The 20,603-nt window shown below is 36.3% G+C and overlaps 3 protein-coding genes across 3 annotated transcripts in view; all 3 read right to left on the bottom strand.

The window, feature by feature from the left end:
- Positions 1-20,603, bottom strand: part of LOC306874981 (NACHT, LRR and PYD domains-containing protein 12-like) — a 123,303-nt gene that overhangs the window by 66,930 nt on the left and 35,770 nt on the right. The gene's annotated exons all lie outside the window — the stretch shown is intronic.
- Positions 1,039-2,781, bottom strand: LOC306875111 (ribonuclease inhibitor-like). Its single transcript, XM_079425519.1, has 3 exons — positions 2,262-2,781; positions 1,852-2,025; positions 1,039-1,455 (listed from the first exon to the last, which is right to left on the bottom strand). Exons 1-3 carry the CDS (start codon positions 2,345-2,347, stop codon positions 1,278-1,280), a joined length of 438 nt encoding a protein of 145 aa, XP_079281645.1. The 5' UTR covers positions 2,348-2,781; the 3' UTR covers positions 1,039-1,277.
- On the bottom strand, positions 2,413-18,781 carry LOC306874565 (protein NLRC3-like; the record flags this gene model as incomplete). Its single annotated transcript, XM_079424708.1, has 17 exons — positions 18,665-18,781; positions 17,475-17,537; positions 16,737-16,847; positions 16,319-16,429; positions 15,318-15,425; positions 13,923-14,027; positions 13,497-13,601; positions 13,173-13,289; positions 12,768-12,852; positions 10,192-10,387; positions 8,294-10,094; positions 7,313-7,483; positions 6,493-6,573; positions 6,181-6,233; positions 5,760-5,907; positions 2,723-2,751; positions 2,413-2,432 (listed from the first exon to the last, which is right to left on the bottom strand). The coding sequence occupies exons 2-17, from the start codon at positions 17,495-17,497 to the stop codon at positions 2,413-2,415; spliced, it is 3,264 nt and encodes a 1,087-aa protein (XP_079280834.1). The 5' UTR covers positions 17,498-17,537; positions 18,665-18,781.

Raw genomic sequence — 20,603 nt, 5'->3', positions numbered from 1 at the left:
AGTTGTCCAAAAGACGACCATTGACGCCTTGCTCAAGGAGGGCAAGACACAAAAGGTCATTGCTAAAGAGGCTGGCTGTTCACAGAGCTCTGTGTCCAAGCACATTAATAGAGAGGCGAAGGGAAGGACAAGATGTGGTAGAAAAAAGTGTACAAGCAATAGGGATAACCGCACCCTGGAGAGGATTGTGAAACAAAACCCATTCAAAAATGTGGGGGAGATTCACAAAGAATGGACTGCAGCTGGAGTCAGTGCTTCAAGAACCACCACGCACAGACGTATCCAAGACATGGGTTTCAGCTGTCGCATTCCTTGTCAAGTCACTCTTGAACAAGAGACCGCGTCAGAAGCGTCTTGCCTGGGCTAAAGACAAAAAGGACTGGACTGCTGCTGAGTGGTCCAAAGTTATGTTCTCTGATGAAAGTCAATTTTGCATTTCCTTTGCAAATCAAGGTCCCAGAGTCTGGAGGAAGAGGGGAGAGGCACATAATCCACGTTGCTTGAGGTCCAGTGTAAAGTTTCCACAGTCATTGATGGTTTGGGGTGCCATGTCATCTGCCGGTGTTGGTCCATTGTGTTTTCTGAGGTCCAAGGTCAACGCAGACGTCTACCAGGAAGTTTTAGAGAACTTCATGCTTCCTGCTGCTGACCAACTTTATGGAGATGCAGATTTCATTTTCCAACAGGACTTGGCACCTGCACACACTGCCAAAGCTACCAGTACCTGGTTTAAGGACCATGGTATCCCTGTTCTTGATTGGCCAGCAAACTCGCCTGACCTTAACCCCATAGAAAACCTATGGGGTATTGTGACGAGGAAGATGCAATACGCCAGACCCAACAGTTCAGAAGAGCTGAAGGCCACTATCAGAGCAACATGGGCTCTCATAACACCTGAGCAGTGCCACAGACTGATCGACTCCATGCCACGCCGCATTGCTGCAGTAATCCAGGCCAAAGGAGCCCCAACTAAATATTGAGTGCTGTACATGCTCATACTTTTCAGTTGGCCAACATTTCTAAAACATATTTTTTTTTGCATTGGTCTTAATTGATATTCTAATTTTCTGAGATACTGAATTTGGGACTTTCATTAGTTGTCAGTTATAATCATCAAAATTAAAGGAAATAAACATTTGAAATATACCAGTCTGTGTGTAATGAAAGAATCTAATATACAAGTTTCACTTTTTGAATGGCATTACTGAAATAAATCAACTTTTTCAAGATATTCTAATTTTATGACCAGCACCTGTAATGTATAAAATCATGTTCACTCACTTGATTTTCTCCACTTTGCTATGAGAGTCCATTAAAAGAGCAGAGAGCTTCTCTCCATCCAGATCTCCTAATTTATCTTCACTCAGATCCAGTTCTGTCAGAAGTAATGGACTTGTACCAAGAGCTTCAGTGAGATACTCACATGCTTCCTCTGCAGCAGGTATTTTCAAAAACCTACAGGAAGTAGATTTTTATGAATTTTTATTTTTCTTCTTATTCTTATATATATATATATATATATAATTATTATTATTTTTTTCATAATTTCATCTTAATTTTATGTACTGTGCATTTCTACAGTAGAGTGTACTTTTTTTCAAATAATTTAAGAAATTATATTTTGTCATGAAACTTGTGTTGGAAATTAAATTGAGTGGATTGATTGTGTTAAAACTAAAAAATATTGTAGTATTGAGTATTGTGTATAGTATTTAGTCTCTAGTATTGAGACTAAAAAGTCCTCTTCCTGTCATTCCAGTTCCACAGTAGACCATTTGAGCCTTTTACCTAGTTTCATACAGTGGACTTCATGTCTTTCAATAAGTCCCAAAAATGTGAAGTTTTAATCACCTGATAGTCTTCAATTGATAATGTCCATTCTGTAGTAAATCATTGAGCTGCTTCACTCCTGATTGTCCAGGATCATTTCCTGTGAGATCCAGCTCTATCAGGTGTGAAGGGTTTGATCTCAGAGCTGAAGCCAGAGCTTTATAACCTTCTTCAGTGATACTGCAGTTAGAAAGTCTACAGAAAAGTTCAAAATAAAACATCTTAACACAATTGAAACATTTAAAACTTTTTAGAAATTATTTTATATTGTTAAAAAAAGGTAAGGCGAAGAAGGTGAATAAAACGTTAGATTAAAAACAAACAAAGAACAAAAAAACAAATCATTACTGCTAAAGAAGAACATTTGTTTGCCATTTCTTTAGTTCTCTAGTGTTAAAAAATAGTTTAACACTATGATTTTAATCACTCACCTGAGTTTCTGCAGTGTGCAGTTTGTATTTTCTAATCCGTTCTGGAGTTTCTTCACTCCTGAATCCTGCAGATTATTGTTGCTCATGTCAAGTTCTTTCAGACTGGAGTTTGATCTCAGGACTGTAGCGAGAGCTGAACAGCTTTTCTCTATTAGACCACACTTACGCAGACTAAAATGATGAACATGAGAAGGAGAATTTACCAGCACAAAGATTTTGATGCCAACAGTCAGTGAGTACTGAGAAATATTTTATTTTGGTCATCTGATTTCTTTAAGATACTTTAAATATGTAATAATAAATAAAAAACAATACTCACATCAGTGTGTTGAGTTTACAGTGTTTATCCCGCAGTAGAGCAGCGATCTGATTCACTCGTGTGTCTCCTAGATCATGTTCACTCAGATTCAGCTCTCTCAGGAGTAACGGGTTTTTACCCACAATTCCAGTCACATACTGACCGGCTTCATCTGCAGCAGGACCCAAAAACCTGCAGACAGGAGAAGAACTTTGACGTTACCTGCCATATTATGACTTCTTTTCAAATGCTTGTGACAGAGCTTTTAATAAATTCAAAGCTTTTAAAATTTTTATTTGGTTCAAAAAGGTAGGGTAAAGTGATAAACTCAATCTCATTTTCTCATCCAACCTCAAAATCGTACGACATCATTGCTTTACCTTATTTTGTAAAGGGCGTTTGACTTTCTTTGCATGTTCGCTTTGTAAACACTGGGTTGGTACTTTTGCCTAAGTCTCGTGTGCTTGATTATGCAATGCATGATGTCAAGCTAGTGCAAGATGAGCTATCGTTTTGTTAGATAAGACCCTTATTCCGTGGCTGGGATTGTTTAGAGCCCTTTGAAGCTGCATTAAAACTGCAATTTGGAAGTTCAAAACATTGGGAACCATTGAAGTCCACTATATGGAGAAAGATTCTGTAATGTTTTCTTCCAAAAAATAAATTTATTGCCACTGAAGAAAGAAAGACAAGAATGGAAAACTGTTTTTAGCTTGACATAGTTTAATAATACGAGTTCTGTTCATGGAAATGACATTGAGCCTCAAACACCATTGTTTCCTCCTTCTTATGTAAATCTCCTGAATGCAAAAGACCACTGAAAAATAGGCGAATCAGAACATAACACCGACTGTGACGTTACAGTCGGGATCACTAATAGTTACACCCCCAATATTTGCATATACCCACCCATGTTCTAGGCCAGGCGCCAGTCGAACCATCAGCAGTTCTGCAGGTATTGTGAAGAAACAAGCGAGGATAATAGCGAAAATGGCAGATCATGGAAATAAATGTTATGTTCCAGGCTGTGTAGGGGATGTGAAGTGCAGGGATGGGTTGGCTTTGGGGGCTCTAAGCTAGATGTCTTCACGGGTCCAAGAATTCGAACCCGAACCCGAAGAGACCCGTAAATGTGCTGCACGGAATCGACCCGGACCCGTATTTTATTTGAAAGTGGGAACCAAACCCGTGCAGACACGAGAAATGCCTTTAATGTACTACCCGACTGTTGCGTTTAACCTACAATAACTTTTTGTTGGTTGTAGCCTAATAAAGACTTTTTTTTTTGCAAAATAAAAAAAAACAAAACGCATAGAACAAGAAGTGCTTTACTGCGTGCGATAACAGGTGCGTCTCTTCAGTTTTGTTTCAGCTTTTTTTTTCACGTCACTCATGAAGGAATCCATGATCACCGTCTGCTTGCAGGCTACTAACATTAACTCCGCCCGCACTCTGATTCTGGCGGCTGAGGTAATGTGTGTTTTTTTTATTTATTTTCACCTTATTTCCCGCTCACAATTTTCTCATCCTAATTTTACAAACTGCAAGTTTGCATGCTGACTGACACTGATCACTGGCGGGTGCATATTCTCCGATCGACTCGGGTATTACACACAACGTTAAACAGACCCGGGACCTGAAGTAATAGATTGGGACCCGACCTGGACCTGGCTGACCATTTAAAATATAGACCCGAACCTGTACGGGTCCTCCGTGAAGACCACACGTGTTGCGCGCGTTTTGCTTGACTGACTGATATAGTAATAAATAAATACTGACCTCAAGCTTTATAACGGTGGTGTAGGCTATATTGTTACAAAAGTTATATTTTTTAAAAATGCTGTTCTTATTTAACTTTTTATTCATCAAAGAATCCTGACCAAAAACGTATGACAGGTTTTCAACATTGCTAATAAATCAGCATTGCATAAAATGCATTAAGTAAATAAATAAAGTATATTAAAATGTTGATCAAATAAATGCAGATTTGATGACTATAAGTGACTTCTTGCTAAAATAGAAATGTTTCCAATCTTTTGACCTATATTTTTTTTTTCCTCATATTGCCCCTTTTTTACATTTGAGCCCCTGCCCCTGAGGAACTCTCTGCACGTCACTGTTGGTGTCTGTATTCAGAAAGGCACGGAAAGCAAATAACGCATGCTAATAAAATAACGCGAGCCACTAAAGGGAGTGGTTAGCTTCTTGCTAGCAGTACCCAGTTACATTGCAGTACATAAGATTTCACTTACCACATAAACAGAATCAGGAGAGATGACTGAGGATGATGGCGAATGATTTACAGATCCTGAGCACCACTGACAAGCATCTGATCTTGTAAAATGTGTGGTAAGTACTGCCACTCCATAGTATAAACAGAGTATGTGCTATAGTAAATCTCGAAAGTGAAAGTGAAACTAAAAAGTGATCGAGCATTTGAAAGCCGTTTCAATGCCCAGCATATTAATAGCGGCTCCCTGATGCCCGCATTTTATTTACAGTATAAATACCCAAAGATATAACTGCACGAGAAAGTATTGAAATAGTATTGGATATCAGAGAAGAGCTCAACATTTTTATTCATGACCCTTCCAAATAAGGTAGTAACAGACCATTTCATTCTAGGCAGAAATCCTAGGGTTGTAAATGGACATGTAAAACCGTCTCTATGTAGATATCAGAGAACAATTTAAAATATTCTATCAGTGCATTCTATGGCAACTTTAATAAAACTCACCTCAGTGTCTTCAGTTGACAGTTTGGATCCTGTAGTAAATCATTGAGCTGCTTCACTCCTGATTGTCCAGGATCATTTTCTGTGAGATCCAGCTCTATCAGGTGTGAAGGGTTTGATCTCAGAGCTGAAGCCAGAGCTTTATAACCTTCTTCAGTGATACTGCAGTCTGAAAGTCTACAGAAGAGGTGTGTAGTCATATTAATATTAATACTTTTATATAATACATATTATTGAAAAACTTATTTTGTATTATTGAGAATACTGTTAAAAAAAACTACTGCTGTTAAAAAGTAAAGTTTCGAACTTTTTTGTACCTCTTCAGGTTAGTGAATAAAAAAACCGATTAATAAGTGCTGACATAAGAATAATATTTCCTACTAGAGTCTAAGTCTACTAGAGTAGTTTTAAATTTGAACCAAAGAAAATGTTTTTGAATTAAAATATTTTCATTTAATTTACATACCCGAGTTTCTGCAGTGTGCAGTGTGTATTATCTAATCCGTTCTGGAGTTTCTTCACTCCTGAATCCTGCAGATTATTGTTGCTCATGTCAAGTTCTTTCAGACTGGAGTTTGATCTCAGGACTGTAGCGAGAGCTGAACAGCTTTCCTCTGTTAGACCACAATCACGCAGACTAAAATGATGAACAGGAGACAATTTACACACACAAAGGACTTGATGCCAACATTCAGTGATCACTGAGGAGTATTAATTATAATGATATAATGATTTAAGATACTTTAAATGTACCATAATAAATACTCACTGAAGTGTTTTGAGTTTACAGTGTTTATCCTGCAGTAGAGCAGTGATCTGATTCACTCGTGTGTCTCCTAGTTCATGTTCACTCAGATTCAGTTCTCTCAGGAGTAACGGGTTTTTACCCACAATTCCAGTCACATACTGACAGGCTTCTTCTGCAGCAGGACCCAAAAGCCTGGAGAAGAGAAGATGAAGCAGAATTCAATTCATTTTAAACTTGGTGAAAAACAACATCTGGTTCTGAAACTGCGTGAAGGGAAGGATTTAATTAAATTTAATTAAATTAAATTTAATTTAATTCCTGCACGTCAATTACTTTGTATTATTGCATCATGTCTCACCTCAGTGTCTTCAGCTGATAGTTTGGATCCTGTAGTAAATCATTGAGCTGCTTCACTCCTGATTGTCCAGGATCATTTCCTGTGAGATCCAGCTCTATCAGGTGTGAAGGGTTTGATCTCAGAGCTGAAGCCAGAGCTTTATAACCTTGTTCTGTCACATTACACTCAGAGAGTCTAGAACAGGCGTAAAAATGTAACATTCAGCTAAATTATCAATTATAGACTGAATCAATTAAATAAAAAATATTTTCAGAAACAGAAACTTGTGACTGAATAGGGCTATATGTTCACTTTTCTTGTATGTAGCACTGGTGTTATTACAATATTACTATTGTAATAACACTATTTCATTATAGTAAACAAAACAGAGTATCTGGTAATGAATACAGGCTATAAAATTATATTTCATAGAAAACTGCAGGGTGACCTGTTAACATGCAGGGGGTCCATAACTATAATTCATTAGAAATTTTAAATTATTAAGATTAAAAAATGAATTTAAAAACATCTGTGGCTGTAATTTTTGTCAGGAAGTCCGTGCATTCCCTGAGAAGAAAAATAACTCCTGTACACTTCTCTACACTGGATAAAGATGTATGGATTAACATATGTTTACTTCAAAGAGAAGTTATATTTTTCAGATTTTTACCCAAAAACAGGGCGTTATGAGCTTAAGTGAGTAATCAAATGTAATATAATGTCTGTTTAATTCATACTGAAAACATTTAAGCGAAATAATTGAACATATACATAGCAGCCTGATAAAAATTATAATTTTAGAAGACAATTTCAAAAACAGCACATAGAGGCTTTTGCATCTGAACTCTTCATATATGTCACACTGTTGACCCTGGCTGAAAATGAAACAAACAAAAAGTCCTAGAGACCTTTAATATGTTACACATCAACTCACCTGAGTTTCACTAGTTTATGGTTCTCTTTCAGTCCATCAGAGAGCAGCTTCACTCCTGAATCCTGCAGATTATTGTTGCTCAGGTCAAGATCTTTCAGACTGCTGGAGTCTGAATGGAGAACTGAAGCCAGAGCTGAACAACTTTTCCCTGTTAGATCACACTTACTGAGCCTGAAAATAAACAGTTTGTCAATGTGTATACATTCTAAAATGTAAAAAAAATGTACAATACATGCTCCTGAAGAATATTTAAAACAAATGACACTTTTTGTCTGTTGTCTCACAACTTACCACAGTATCTCTAATTTACAATTTATACTTTTCAGTCCAATGCAGAGTTGCTTCACTCCTGAATCCTGGAGATTATTATTGTTCATGTTCAGCTCTTTCAGACTGGAGTCTGATACAAGAGCTGTAGCCAGAGCTGAACAACTTGTGCCTGTTAAGTCACAATCATTTAACCTACAACGGGAAAAATACCAACATACAAACTGAAATTGAATACATACAATATATTTGCTAAATACAAATATTAATCATTCGTCTTTGCATTGTTATGTCATGTCCGTAAACAGAAAGAAGAAGACCTGGCTACTATATGGCATGTGTGTGGAGGATTCGATGCTTATTCTTTCAACATTTAATCAATACCGTTCCAAATGGCAATCATTGTTAAGCTATTTATCATTAGAGCACTTGTTTGCTTGATTTAGACAAGTATCAAGCTTTCTTTTTTTGTTGTTTTTTGTCAAGTTTTGCAATGGTCAGTGAGGTAAATTGCACTTATTTTCTGCTAGCTATTAAGAAAGAGCAATTCCACTCTGTGATCTGATCTGACTGAGCAATCATTAGACCTAAATAAATTATATATATAAAGGATATATTATATATGTAAATATGTATGAAAGATGCATGGTTTAGATTCAAAACTAATTATAGGTGTCTTAATGTACTTTTCAAATGAGTGCAAAAATGACTTACAGAGCTCTTTTGGAGGTTTTGACAACTTCCAGTAGTCTAAAGAAACATTCATCTGATTTCTTGAATTTCTGTAGATCAAACTCCTCCCGCTCCTCCTCTGACGTCAACAACACAAAGGCCACAGCAGACCACTGGGCAGGAGAAAGGTCAGCAGATGAGAGACTTCCTTTGTTAAGTTGGCTTTGAATTTCTTTCACCAGAGTTTGGTCGTTCAGTTCATTCAGGCAATGGAACAGATTGATGGATCTCTCTGGAGATAGATTACAGTCTAATTTCTGCTTGATATACTGAACTATTTCCTTGTAGCTCTGGTCATTGCTGTCTTGCTGTTTCAACAGACCTCTTAAAAGTGGACGATTGGACTCAAGAGACAGACCGAGGAGGAATCGAAGGAAAAGGTCCAGATGTCCACTGTCACTCTCGAGTGCCTTGTCTACTGCAGTCTTGAGCAAATCAATCAAGGTTTCATTTTTGTTGTCCTGTTCCGTAGACTCTTGATCAAACACATTTTTGTTGTTTAGGTCTAGACACAGATGTGCATAAAGGGCTGCAACAAACTCCTGAATGCTCAAGTGAACAAAGCAGTACATGGTACCAAGAATGATCCCTGTTTCCTCCTTAAAGATCTGGGTACACATGCCTGAATACATTGATGCTTTAGAGACATCAATACCACAGGCTTCCAGGTCTGTGTCATAGAAGATCAGGTTGTTTCTTTCCAGCTGTTGAAACGCCAGTTTTCCCAGTGAAAGGATGGCATCTTTATCCCAGGAAACATCATACTTTCTTCTGCTCTGCTGGATCTGAAAGCGGAGAAAGTGGGTGTACATTTGTGTCAGAGTCTTGGGAGTGTCTTCAGTATTTGAGGCATCAACAACCTTGGCATTTTTCATATAATTTTTTCTTTTCATTTCCAAAATATTCTGGAGAACAGTGGCTGAAATCCAGCAGAAGACTGGGATGTAGCACATGATAAAAAGACTCCTTGATTTTTTAACATGATCAATGATTTCTTTGGCCTGATTCTCATCTGTGAATCTTTTTCTGAAGTACTCCTCCTTTTGTGCATCATTGAATCCTCGTATCTCTGTCACCCGGTCGATACAGTCTGGAGGAATCTTACTGGCAGCTGCTGGTCTGGTGGTGATCCAAATGAGAGAAGAAGGAAACAGATTTCCCTTGATGAGGTTTGTGAGGAGAACATCCAGAGAGGCTGGTGACGATACATCACGCCACGTTTCATTACCCTCAAAGTTTAGAGGAAGTCGGCATTCATCCAATCCATCAAGGATGAACAGAACTTTGAACTGATTCCTTCTTGTGAGGTTCAGTCCTTTGGTCTCTGGGAAAAACTGACTTATAAGGCTCATAAAACTTTGCTTTTCTTCCTCCTTTAAGTTCATCTCCCGGAAAGGAAGTGGAAATACAAAGCTGATGTCCTGATTTTCTTTTTCTTCAGCCCAATCCAGAACAAACTTTTGCACAGAAACTGATTTTCCGATGCCAGCAACTCCTTTTGTCAGTACAGTTCTGATCTGCTTGTCTTGTTCAGATGATTCAAACACATTTGTGCATTCAACCTGTATCTCTTGTGAGTCAGCACGCCTGAAAGCAGCCTCAATCTGTCTTACCTCATGTTCAGTATTGACCTGTTCACTACCACCCAGAGTGATATAGAGATCTGTGTAGATGCTATTCAGAAGTGTAGAGTCCCCATGCTTTGCAATTCCTTCAAACACACATTGATACTTTCTCTTCAGGTTTGATTTCAGCTGTCGCTGATGAATGAGGACGAGTTCATCTAAATACACAGAAATGAGTAAAAGCACATAGTTATGCATCACTCTTAGATTGTATACATGACAATATCTCAGATTGTTATTTCATGAGCATCTTACCCTCCAGAGTATCTGCAAGATTATCTTGCTTCATTTCTCTTAGGAAATAGAGTGCGATATCCAGAGCTGCTTCTTTGATACTGCACATGCCCTCGTTAAAGTCTTGCACAAAGTATTGTGTGTTCACTTTTTGTAGTATTTTCTTCAACTTTTCCAGCTCATTTTTCAAAAATACGATTATTTTGTTCTCAAGATCCTAAAAACGTGCAAAAAACAGAGCAAAACAAATTAAACATATGCTTAAAGGGTTACTCCACCCCAAAATGAAAAATTTGTCATTAATCACTTACTCCCATGTCGTTCCAAACCCATAAAAGCTTTTTTCGTCTTCCGAACATAATTTAGGATATTCTGGATGAAAACCGGGAGGCTTGTGACTGTCCTATTGACTACCAAACAATTAACACTGTCAAGCCCAGAAAAGTATGAAAGACATAATTAAAATAGTCCATCTGCCATCAGTGGTTCAACCGTAATTTTCCAAAGCTATGAGAATACGCTGAAGCCACATGGATATGCTGTTTTCGTTCAAATCAAAGAGTAAACAAACATAGAAAGCGTATCCGTGTGGTGTGGCTGACACAGAACAGCACACGTAGTTTGCGTCCAGCGGCTACTCTCCAAAAGGAGACAAATTGTTGAATAAAGTCGTTATTTTTGTTTTCTTTGCGTAAAAAAAGTATTCTCGTAGTTTCGTAAAATTACAGTTGAACCAGTGATGGCAGATTATTTTGACGATGTCTTTCGTACTTTTCTGGGCCTTGACATTGTTAATTGTTTGGTAGTCAGTGGAACAGTCACAAGCCTCCCGGTTCTCATCCAAAATATCTTAAATTGTGTTCCGAAGAAGAACAAAGCTATTATGGGTTTGGAATGACATGGGGGTAAGTGATTAATGACAAAATTTTAATTTTGGAGTGGAGTAACCCTTTAAAACATATACGTTTTACATCGAGAATAAATTGCAGTCAAGCAACAGTACATACATCAATTAAGTTGTGCTAGTTATACATTTAACTACAAATTTACCAGAACATAAAATAGACAAAACTACTTCAATTTTATTAATAAATAGTGTAATCCGGGTAACCCAGGCTACCAGTGAAAATAAAATGAATGAAGGAATAAAACCCAATAATATATGCAAGTTAAGGAAGAATCAGAAAGAAATCGCTGATTAAATGTGGTGATGGGCTCTTTAAGAGCTAGTAGCAGCAGTGAGCCAAGCCCCGCCTATCTGCTACTTGCTGAACGCGTGAGAGAAAGTTCTTGATTTTGCTAGAGAGAGAGCCAGTGAGATGAGGCAGCTACACTGAGCGATCTTCAAACCAGTGGCGCCACCCCTAAAATGACACTGGCCACCCCATTGGCCCCCCCAACCAACGCCAAAAAAATATTGTCTGCCATTGGATTATTGTGCCAGTGCAACCCTAACATTTTTACTGGCCCCTTTCGGCCACCCCATAAAATGTTCTGCCTTGTGTTTTTACAAGGCTGGGTTGTGAGATTCGAGTTCTTCTGTGATGAGTTAACTGATTCAGGCTGGATGCACGAGGTGCAATTTGTATATGGCGAGCCACCCACAGAAACGTTTTCTCTGTTGAACTGTGTTTTGATCAAACTGGTATGAGGACTCTTTCTTTTACTTTTGGACAAACGGGACTCGGACTCATTGAGATCATCTTGTTTTTTCTACTTTTTCCCTTTTTGATTTCTCAACGAAAGACATTAACTCTGATCCTGAACTAATCTTAAAGAATCAACAGTTCTCTGAACTCATCTATTCAATTCATGAACTCGGGTTAACTGAATTAATTTGTCAAATCTTGAGCCTCTGATTCACATTCGACAGGCTATTGAGTTTTGACGAGAAAGTGATTCATTTGCAACTGAGATTGAAAATTCTGAACTTCTTTCTGTATATTGAATCAAATTGTCTATTTTATCACATTTTTTAAGGTATTCAAGTTATTGATCGCAAGATTTTGTGTGAAAGCATTGTCTATTGTTTTCTTTAATCTTGTTGTGTTACAAGGAATCTGACACAGTGATGAATTTTTGCAAGAGTTTTATTTTATTCTTTTATTTTTCATAAGTTTATGAGAATCTGTTTCCAGTTGAGTCAAAAGTGTTCAAAACTGCTGTCCAAATCTGAGTCCACGTACCTGTAAAAAAAAAAAAAAACAACAAGAATGTGGATATTATCATATATTGTACTTTAATTGTTTACCTATGTGATTTACACATTTTAAGCAAAAAGCTAAAGAGCGCATTTTTCTCCTAATACAAAATCAAACAGAATCAGAAAACAAGACTTTGTATTGATTGTTCACTCACCTGCTGTGCTGTCTTCCTCTCTCCAGTAGTCGCTCCTTTCTTCTGATCAATTGGCCCATACTGAACGTTAAGCTAGTGACACGCTACAGTAGCCTATTTTTTATTTGATAAATTTGTGAGACTATAAATGCAACACAAATATAACATACAGTGATTACATAAGTGATTACACTTCTCTGCTATACCATTATGATTTTTGGTATGAAGGCTGTTCAAAAGCCAAAAGAAGACCTTCCTACCTGAAAGATCCAGAGGCGATTTTCACTGAAGTCTTTACGGAGGCGGTACGTCTGGAATTCTGAGTCTGATTTTTCATATTGAACCCTGTTAGCAAAATAAATTTGTCCAGTGTTCACAGTAATTTAAAATAAAATGGTGTTTCTAGACAATATTGATATATCCAATATATCCTTTGGAAAAAGCACTTTGTGAACAGATAAATGACATGCTGATAATGGTATACTGATCTTGAGATCAGTTTATTTTTGTGTTTTTTTCCCTCAAATTCAAAGCAGCAAATTTGCAAAAGCCAAGTTAAATTTTATGGCTTACTCTCTTGCAAAAATGAATTCCAACTTATGCCATGGTAGCTTATGTTGTAAATTTAACAGTGCAAGGTAAACTGTGGTATCTTGTGTCCAAACCTGTTGAGAAGAAAATTTGCCAGTTCCACATCACTCTTCAATCCCTTCTGTGCTTTTAATGTTTGCCACCGTGTAAATTCCGCACCGATATTTACTGTTGTCTTCTGTCCTTTGTAACTAAATCACACCAAGAAAGAAAGAAAACACATGGAATCTAACAGGAGCACAGTTGTCTTTATCATTTGGGGCGAACCATCAAACACTCAAACCAGCATTTTATTCCTACTCAGCATTCATCAGTAAAGAAAAAGGGTTGATGTGAAATGTAGACACAGAATTATTTTCTAACACAGTGTGATCAACAACAAGAGACACGTGAAATACCTTTTGGCAGATGATAGTGTTTCCTCACTGAATTGTAGTGGAAGAATCATTGAACCGTCACTCTTCACAGACTCAGAGCTGAACACATGTGAGCCTGATCTTACACTAATGACACAAAGAACAGGGAGAAAAAAAACACTTTACTAGGTTCTTCAGTCTCATTTGAATAAGCTCAGACCGAGGTCATTAAAGGTTCATTAAGCTCTCTGTTTCAGCACCAGTGAGTTATCAAAAATACAAAAATAATTCAAACAGTTCTGAAAAATATGAAATTAGTGGGTATATGGTAAGCTGCAAAATGGAAGCAGGCAGAAACACAATCATCACATAGGAAGAATGAAAGCCATGTAACACTCTAAGAGTCTTGTTTTATTTTGTAATTTTTATCATAGTTAACACAAATTCATAATTCAAAACAGAAAATACCTTTTGGTAGGCGATGATGGTGTTTTCTCTCTGAAGTTGGCATCCTTCCTCGAATGGTCACTCTTCAGAGATGCAGAGCTGAACAAATGTGAGGCTGATCTCTCACTGATGACACAAAGAGGAGAGAGAGAGAGAGAAAACACTTTATTATAAGAGATATACTTCAGTCTTATTTTAAGAGATTTAGTATAATTAAATCCACTAGCAGTGCATTTGTCCTTCTCATGTATGTATGTTCAGTGGCCTGATGTGGTTTCCATGGTGAATTTATACCATATATTTGGGGGCGTGGTCAAAATACATGACCAAGAGACAGTCATAATTACTGATGTTAACACAGCGAAAATGTGTAATGGACACCTGGCACATACAAAAATAAAGTTTTTTGATTAAAAGATAGTTAACATTAAACGCCATTGAAACCCTAATAATTAAAAAAAAATTACAACAGTGCTCTCATTATAACGTTATGCAGGCTGTATGGCAGTTATTAATGTTCTGCATTTCTGTTTTGAGCTGCGCGCGCTGAAGATGACAGTAGAATGAAGCATTTGATAGCAGTTTTTTTAATCAGAGGGATTTTACTCATTTTTCTAATATAGAGTACGCTTCGTTATTTATAAAACATAACGTTAATATTACGACTTACAGGCTACCTGCACAGAATGCCCTGAACGCAGAAATGAACGTGTCCGCGCGTCTCTGAATGAACTCCTTTTGTGGACGCGATCTACACGTAACAACGTGTAGAAACACGGCAACCAAACTCTAAAAATTCACAGCGTTTTATTATAATAGTGTTTTCATTATAATGTTATGTATATGACAGTCCCAGTTATAGTTATTAATATTATGCATTAGTTGTTTGTACTGCTCGCGCTGCGCATTGATAATCACTCTACAATGAAGCGCTTTACTTCAGCGCGATGCATTTTATGCTGCCATGTTTAGAAATTATATACCCCACCTGATCAAAAAAATCCAGTCTTTAACTCTGCCTGTGTCAGTTTGAGTCTTGTTAAAGTTTTAAATCCCTGCCGCCAAAATGCTTCTCATTGATTATGGAAAGTGAAACTTAACTTAAATCTATAGGGGAGGTTGAATTTATTAATGCACGTTAAAATATTTATTAAAAGCTTCTTTCTTTTCAGATTCTTATTTACAGCATTATCATTATAGTATATTAACTTATTGGGAGAAAACCTGTAGTTCTATTTGAAATCAGACATTTGAGCACCCCCATATAGCCAAAATGGCATGATCCTAGCATCCTGCGAATATTCGACTGAGATTGGAGTGGAATCAGCCTCCATATCGAAGCATCAAATCATCGACTATTCGGGGTCACCCCAAGCACTATAATGTTACATTAGACACATTAAACACATGAAATACCTTTTGGTAGGTGATGATGGTGTTTTATCACTGAAGTTTGGCGTGTTTCCCATTGAATTGTCACTCTTCACAGACACAGAGCTGAACACATGTGACCCTGATCTTACACTAATGACACAAAAAATAGAAGTCTCAGTATTAAGATTTTTAGCACCACACTTAGAACTTTCTACAGTTTAACACAAACTATGTCCTGGTCTAAGACTTCATCATAATAAATGATCGGGTCTTCAGCAATGAAATCATGCTTAAACTTAAACCTGTGATTCTAAAACTTTACCAGAATAAGAATCAGAAAGAGCTTTATTGCCAAGTGTGTTTGCACACACAAGGAATTTGTCTTGGTGTTATGAGCTTCCAGTACAGAAAGTACAAACATAGTGCAGACAACATATAATTAAGGTGATAATCATCGACACTAACTTACGACAGTGAATCCAGATGTGCAGTAAATTAGTACCAACGAAAATACCATAAACAACTAGTTATAGCAGCAGAACTGACTTGAACTGTGTGCAGTGAATGAAAGGTTTACACTTTAAATTTCAAATGTATATTGTCTAGTATTTTTATTTTTTTTAAATATTAATATTTAGTCATTTGTAGTGTCTGCTAAAAAAATTATGCATTCATAGTCCAAAAACATCAACATTCATGGCAGAAGTGAGGAGCACATTAATTATTATAACGTATTACGTTATCTGTGACACCTATAAAGCTCTGTTTGTGATACATATTTTTATTTATTCAAAATAATAGCTTCTTTTTTAACCCATAAGTAGGTCCAAAACATTTGGACAATTTGCACAGTATTTGCAAATATAAAATACATCAAGTATTAAACACTCCTTATTGACAAGGTTTTGTTCTTCACAGGAAAGTCGTGTTTAAAATGACGCTCTAGATTTTGTTGTTATTTATTGTTTTATTCAGTTAAGTTCTCCATACAGTACACCACAGTGGAGCTAATGTAACACTATAATGTAAAACACATGAAATACCTTTTGGTAGGTGATGATGGTGTTTTCTCACTTAAGCGCAGTGGGTTTTTATCCATTGATTGGTCACTCTTCACAGACACAGAGCTGAACACATGTGAGCCTGATCTTACACTAATGACACAAAGAACAGAGAGAGAAAGAAGACACTTTATAACAGGAGCTGCTTCAGTCTCGTTTTAAGAGATTTAGTGTAATTAAATCCACTAGCTGTGCATTTGTTCTTCTCATGTTTGTATGTGTTCAGTGGCCTGATGTAGTTTCCATGGTGGATGTATGTCCCCCAGTGGCTATTTGTGTAATGGTATTGGAAAGAAGCTCCAGATGCTCTAATTTCATTCTATGATTTATTGTTTTATTCAGTTAAGTTTTACATAAATGTACACCACAGTGGAGCTAATGTAACACTATAATGAAATACCTTTTGGTAGGTGATGATGGTGTTTTCTCACTGAAGTTTGGTGGTTTATTTTCATATGAACTGTCACTCTTCACAGACACAGAGCTGAACACATGTGAGCCGGATCTAACACTAATGACACAAAGAGCAGAGAGAGAAAAAATAAGAGTCTCAATATGAAGCTTTTTAGCACCGCACTTTCTGCAATTTCACACAAATTATGTCCTGGTCCGAGACTTCATCGTAATAAATGATCAGGCCTGCAGCAATGAAATCATGGTTAAACTAACAGTCAAGTGAAGTACACTTTCCTGTAAAACACCTGTGATTCTAAAACTTTACGACAGTGAATCCAGATGTGCATTAAATGAGAAAGCACAAACTAAAATACCATAAGTAAACTAACAAAGCAACTAGTTTAATCAGAAAAACGGACTTGAACTGTGTGCAGTGAATGAAAGGCTGAAAATGTTGGAGTGTCTTTTAACTAAAATTATTCATTCATAATCCCAAAACATCAACAATCTTGGCAGAAGCGCTGGTTACATTAATTATTATTACATAGTATGTTAACTGCGACACACCTATAAAGCTCTGTTTGTCATACATACTTTTATTTCTTCAAAAATATATATTTTTTTAACCCATAAGTAGGTACAAAATATGTGGGCGAATTGCACAGTTTTTGCAAATATACATCAAATATTAAACACTACTTTTGTTCTTCAAATGATTAACTGAAGACAGAAATAGTCTTACCTCTCTTCCTCTGGGAGACTCATCTTAGATGGACAGTGTTTTCCTCACTCTTCTGACATACAACTGCAAAAATGCCAGTGCATACAGTAAAGCATTGATTTGTGAAGACAATCAGCCATTCAGTATGATCTGGAGATGACGACATGTTACTATGAATAGCATGGCATCTATTAAAGAAAAAATGAATAAAAAGTAAAAAAATATTTCTATGCCATATAATCACAAAACAACAACATAAATATAGCTTTCAGAATTATATTCCTCTTCAAAATTGGTCATTTTTTAAAAGTATTTTCTGGCAGCTTTGTCTGTTCAGAGTAACAACCTCTGAAATAAGAATTCTACGTTTGTCTGTAGCATTTTGGTTTTTGTTTTTACAAACTGTTAGAACTTTATTTTATTTTGTCTTGATGAATTGTATTCACTCCATTATGTATGTGTGCTTTTTCATTACAAAATCCTCAATTACATAATTCTTGGGAATGCCTAGAAAACTGAATTTTGACAAAGACTGCCTGACAAAATAGCAACATCCCAATTCAAGTCATTTAAGTCAAGCCATTGAAAATGCTGTTGTACAATATAATAAAAGTAAATTAAAATAATTTTGTAAGTTTGTAGATAACATGCACAAACATTTTAAACATTTATAGCACGTTAAGCGCACACTAATGCACAGATTAGATTGAATAATGTCTTTGACACTACTGCACCAACAACAATTCTCTTGTCTCTTTTAAACACTGATATCTCTGTTGCCTTGGAATCAGTGTTTGAGATGCACTGCCCTATAGTCCAAATGTCAAGCTATGCCCATGGCTATGGCAACAAATTACTTCCGGACAGCCTCCACAAATACCAGAATATCATAGTGTGTGTCACTGTATTCCTGAAACATGATTTCAACAGTGCTGATAATGTAATAACGTGATATGTGGTCAGCAAATGTTCCATTTATTATAGGAAAACACACACACACACACCAAAAAAAACACTATTTACCCCCATTTGTATCTGCTAGTCGTTCCTTACACATGTGCCGTGTTTACATTATGATTGTCCAATGTCCGACGACTTGACATTTAGTAATGTTTTTCTTTGTTATTCTAACAATAAAATAAAATATCTGCAATATTGTAAATTCTAATATAACCAACACCCCCAAATAACTAGTTAAGGTTAAAACTTACTTGCAATGTAACAATCTTGTTGAGAAAAGAGAGAGTAATCCAGACTTCTGTGAAGCACTTATAATTCCCGATCACTGTTGAGAAAAGCCAAGCTCTGGTACAAACAGGGTTGACTGGGCGTTTTGTGTCATTAGGGGAGTAAAAGGGAGTAGCCTAATAAAGTGTCTGTTTGGTACACGGACACTTTCTAGAAACACAATAGATCAGTTCATTACAGTAACTTTTTTGTTCTTATTCTTAGTGATGAGTTGATTAGTCTGTTTGTTTTGAATGCTTTCAGTTCATTTCCACAAACCATTTGTTGTTTGAGTTTACAGTATGTAGTTTTCTGCATCCCAGTGCACTGTATCTCTTTATACCGTTGAATACATTTTATCTCTTCTTATTGTTCATTTGATTTCCTACTTTTTCTTAATTTATTTCTTTTATGCTATTTTCTTTAATGAAAAACTAATTTGTGTATGAAATGTGCTATATAAATAAACTTGCCTTGCATATTTTTAATAGAATTTTTGTTAATCAGAGAAAAAATAGGATTTAATCCTTAATGCATTTGAAAAAGACTTTCTGTACAATGAATCTTATGTGTTTTAGATATCGCATTATCTTTTCTACAATATGCATTTAACACCGTTTTAACATTTAATGTAAAAAAGTTTGAGTGTTTTAGTGTAAACAACCTTCAGGAGACAATTAGATTGAACAATTTTTCAGTTAATTTACTGTACTGTCTTTTCCTGCAGTAAGAGGCTGCGTTTACAGAAAATACAGGGTAGGAGACCAAAGACTTTGAAATAAAAGCACAAACCTGAACAAAAATCAAGACATAACAAAACCAAAAGATCCCCAAAACCTTCACAGCACCTCAACACACTGATAACAGGCTGTTAAGAAACCTCAACTGAATCGGTTACTGACAGAGAGAGACAATTTAAAATTGTTCCTGTTTGTTTTTCAGGTGTTTCTGATGAAGAGAAGGTCAGTATCAGTGACTGCAGGAGATTCTGTCTCTCTAGACACTGGTGTTAAAGTACAGAGAAACGATCTGATACTGTAGATGTTTGGACCTAAAGTCATTCTCATAGCTCAAATGGGAAAAAAACAATCATCTGAACTAGAGACTTTGGACTTTCTGAAGTAACAGCAGCAGAACAGAGAAGCCACTCAACATATTCAATATCACGGTCTGAGTAGAGAATTACTTGATCTGTTTCACATATGTGCATCTTTTAATATTATACAGTCATAACTCAGAATTATGTGAAACATTTAACCGTTTAATACAATTATAAATAACAATGAAAGGGTCTCGTTCATTTTGCCATCACTATATAATTTAGTATAAACAACTTAACACTGTTGAGCTCAGTCTGATTACCAACACTCAGTCCTGAGGAGAATCATTTGAGGCAGAATATTTCCCTTGTAATCTTCATGAAGGTGAAAATAGAGAGTTTATATTTAAGCATCATGAACACGCACAAAAACAATTCGAAACTTCAACAAAGTGAAAGTGAAAACCATAACTTCACAATAAAACAATCTAAATATTAATTAGAGCTAAAAGACCTGTTAATTCCAAATATCGCTTATGCACACATTCTTATAATTGTTCATGCTTTGACCAAAAACCATAATTAAATTATTAAAGTGCAAGGAATTATGGGTATTCCACTGAGCATGCTAAATAACAGATACAATGTGAAGTTCAAAATTCTTAGCCTTAGCCCCCAGACAATCCACTTAATGGTCAATCGCATGCAGATCTTGTACAAAATGTTTAAGGTCAATGCTGCATCTGTGCATAAAACTTAATGTAAACATTACATTTTAGTATTTATATATCAATTCATATTACATTTTAAAGCATTAGTACCCAGTTATGAATTACCTTGGCACACCAGCTAAGGAATTTCACCCTGATTTTGACTGCTACAGT

The sequence above is a fragment of the Barbus barbus genome (assembly GCF_936440315.1).
Source record: "Barbus barbus genome assembly, chromosome: 9".
NCBI classification, from domain to species: Eukaryota; Metazoa; Chordata; class Actinopteri; order Cypriniformes; family Cyprinidae; genus Barbus; species Barbus barbus.
Note: the sequence above shows the minus strand (reverse complement) of the source record. Positions and strands in the feature narration are given on the sequence as shown.

What these genes read in the sequence shown, in the direction of transcription:
- LOC306875111 (XM_079425519.1), bottom strand. Translation starts at nt 2,347, where the DNA reads ATGAGCAACAATAATCTGCAGGATTCAGGAGTGAAGAAACTCCAGAAC. An exon ending in TGCACACTGCAGAAACTCAG is followed by an intron (nt 2,026 to 2,261) that starts GTGAGTGATTAA and finishes ACTTTTCTGTAG; the next exon opens with ACTTTCTAACTGCAGTATCA. An exon ending in TATCAATTGAAGACTATCAG is followed by an intron (nt 1,456 to 1,851) that starts GTGATTAAAACT and finishes TACTTCCTGTAG; the next exon opens with GTTTTTGAAAATACCTGCTG.